This window comes from Morone saxatilis, unplaced genomic scaffold (assembly GCF_004916995.1).
Source record: "Morone saxatilis isolate NCDOM2014 unplaced genomic scaffold, NCSU_SB_2.0 Contig12, whole genome shotgun sequence".
NCBI lineage: Eukaryota > Metazoa > Chordata > Actinopteri > Moronidae > Morone > Morone saxatilis.
In genome coordinates, this window is record NW_023339674.1 from 1,452,376 (window position 1) to 1,455,328 (window position 2,953).

The 2,953-nt window shown below is 41.8% G+C and overlaps 1 protein-coding gene across 1 annotated transcript in view; it reads right to left on the bottom strand.

Annotated features, from left to right (window-relative positions):
* Positions 1–956: 956 nt before the first annotated feature.
* The window catches only part of frem1b (Fras1 related extracellular matrix 1b), a gene marked incomplete in the record, with an annotated part of 29,323 nt that continues 27,326 nt past the window's right edge, over positions 957–2,953 (bottom strand). Inside the window, 4 exon segments of the mRNA XM_035653538.1 lie at positions 957–1,273; positions 1,515–1,600; positions 1,891–2,009; positions 2,694–2,885. Of these exon segments, the coding sequence (XP_035509431.1) occupies positions 1,068–1,273; positions 1,515–1,600; positions 1,891–2,009; positions 2,694–2,885 (603 nt within the window).

The window sequence follows — 2,953 nt, forward strand, 5'->3', positions numbered from 1 at the left end:
ACAACAGGATCTCTAAAGACGTCACAACAGACCGGACAGCAGAAATCCTTCTCTGATCTGGAAGCCATTTGGAAACAGCAGATAACAAGTTAAAACATGAAGTCAGGTGTGTTTCCCCACCCTGCTGTAAAATGTTGCATCAGTTACTTTCACTTTGAGTCTTTGAGTGTTTATTTCAGTCAGCAGCAGGTTGAACTACTTCAGAGTACTTCAGTCCTCGTCCTGTAACTGTCCTCCCTCAGTTGAACTCACAAAATTTGTGAAGGTAAATCTTACCGTCTTTCTGTCTGTGTGTCTCTCCTCAGTGAGAAATATACAGGAACAAACTGTTTCCTGGTTGGTCTCTGGTGATGTCATTAAGGGGTGGAGCTTTGTCAGCTCACTGCTGTGTCTCATTTTAAAGGGAAATATGATCCATCACACTGCTCTGAGATCACGTCACAAAGAAAACAACCAGAGCAAATTCACTTTCACTCATATTTCTGATTGTTTTTTTGTTTGTTTTAAATCATTTATAAAAATAAAAATTACTCAATAAAGTCCAAGTTATATTATTATATATATATACTAATGGTTTACATGTATTAATATTTAGTAAATATTTTCAAACCTATTGCTCATATTTTTGGGTATTTTCAAAAATGTTTTCCTAATTTTAAACTCATATTAAAGTGAAATTAAATAAATCCCTGAACCATGAACACTGAAGGAATCCTAACCGGGAGAAGCTGACTATAATGACGGCCATGGTGGTGAAGACAACAACTCCCATGATCCCACACTGCTTCATTACCTCATCACACTTTTTCTTTTGTCATTGTTCTGATGAGAAAGAGCCCCTACTGACAGAAATTACACATTGTACATTCAGGTAGCCTACAGTACTTGAGTAAATGTACTCGGTTACATTCCACCATAGTTTGAAACTAATATAAAAATGAGTGAAACTGCTGATCTGTATTTTGGTTTGTGCAGCACCTTTAATATGACAAAAATATGAAAACTAATGTACAGAGCAGCATTATTAAATATGACTCGTTCACAGAGGTAAATACGCTGAGAGTCTCTCAGTGAGTGTGAGCCGGCGATGAACAGATGAACGTGTGTTGAGTTTCGGGGGAGCAGCTTGTAGAAATCCAGCTTCTGGGGTTTTCAACCAGCACGCAGTCTGGGCCCACGTTGGACTCACCGCGGCTCGCTGCCCCCTTCAGTCTGGAGAAGGACACTGAGCGACCGTCAGCCCACAGCCAGCGACCCGGACCACCAGACAGACCTGAGACACATGAAGAACAGTTAGCTGCCTGAAAACTGGACAACAACAATCACTGAACAATAATCAGATATAGGCTCAACACCCAGGTCTTATAGACAGTTGACCTCATGCAGCAACATGCTTTCTTTGAGGTTTGTTCAAAGTCAGATCCAACTCTCTTAACTGCTCAAACTTGTCATAAATTACTTGTTTCAATCAATACAATTGTGAAATACTAATAAATGTTGGATCCGTCACTCACCGATCCAAAATGGCTTCTTCTCTGCAAACTTCCACAGCCAGCTCATGTCTCTTCTGGAGCGCACGCTGGTCAGGCTGCTGTTAAACCTGACACACAAATGTTAGTATGAGTCAAACACACGTCTGACGCTGTGATCACAATTAACAGAACAGATTAATATTTTCTGCCATCAGAATCTGTTCATTAAAGAGAGAACTTTATCATTAAAAGCGAAGAGACCCAAAAGAGTTTTAAGAAGATGAATGAAGAGAATTTTTTATTATTGTTCACAGATCTTAACTTGGTGAGTAAAATGTTATTATAACCAACAGTAATGATGGATAAAACTGTGGAAATAAGTTAATGGATGAAGTAAAAATAAAAGTGTGTTGTTTACAGCAGCGAGCAGGTCCTCTCGGCGCTGGCCCAGCTGGCCACAGACGAGCTGCGGGTGTAACAGCGTCTCCTGTAGTGTGTCCAACCGTCGGGACAGGAGCTGCTGACTGACCTCCCCGTCTGAGGACACAAAGAGAGAATTATTATAACCAGCTATACAAACCGCAACGCCACTGACTGGACTCTGGGGGGATTTATCTTGCTGCTGACACCCCTGAAAACGAGAAGATGCATCTCAAGGGGTTTATCTCGAGATAATAACATTTGTGAATTTCAGCTCCAGTTGTTTGACTGCAGACGTCTGCCTTCTTCATAAATATGATTTCATAAAGTTTATATATACAAGTTTCACAAAAGCAGAATTATGAAATCCAGGATAACTAGGCTTGACGTAGCCTAGTCAGTGCAGCTGGGCTTAATAGGTTTCTCAAGGGCCTAGCCGGGCTGAGGAGGAGCAACCAGGTTTAAATGGTTGAAATGGAGAAGACGTATTAAACATACTTTACATAACGGAAGCGTGGCAGACAATATCAGAGGTGCACAAATGAACAGTACATTTGTCTTTAAAGTGAGCCGTGGAGGTTCATATGTTACTCAGGAATTCATTTTGCTGCTTCATGAAGTTCATTTAGAGAACTAAACCGAATTTCAGAACTATTATATTATTTCCCCTCACCAAAGCTCTATACTCTCATAATGAAAAATAAAGACGGAAAGAGTAAAAATAAAAGCAGAAAGATGGAGGGATTGTTGGTTGTTTTGGCTGTATTGTATTGACACAAGTGTGTATTTGTGTGTGTGTACCTTGCGCTGGCGCAGCTCCGGGTGGTGTCTGGGTTCTGGATGATCCATCTGAGGAGGGTCTCCGACTGGGAGCTCCTGCAGGAGGCGACCGCGAGTCGACCGGCTCCACAGGTCATCCCCCGGCTTCAGCTCCTCCAACCGGAGAGGAGTAAGACTGTGGAACTGATGCAGAAGGAGAACCAGGAACACATTAACACAGTGTGTGTGTGTGTGTGTGTGCGTGTGTGTGTGTGTTTGTAACTGTGGAGAAACTGACAGTG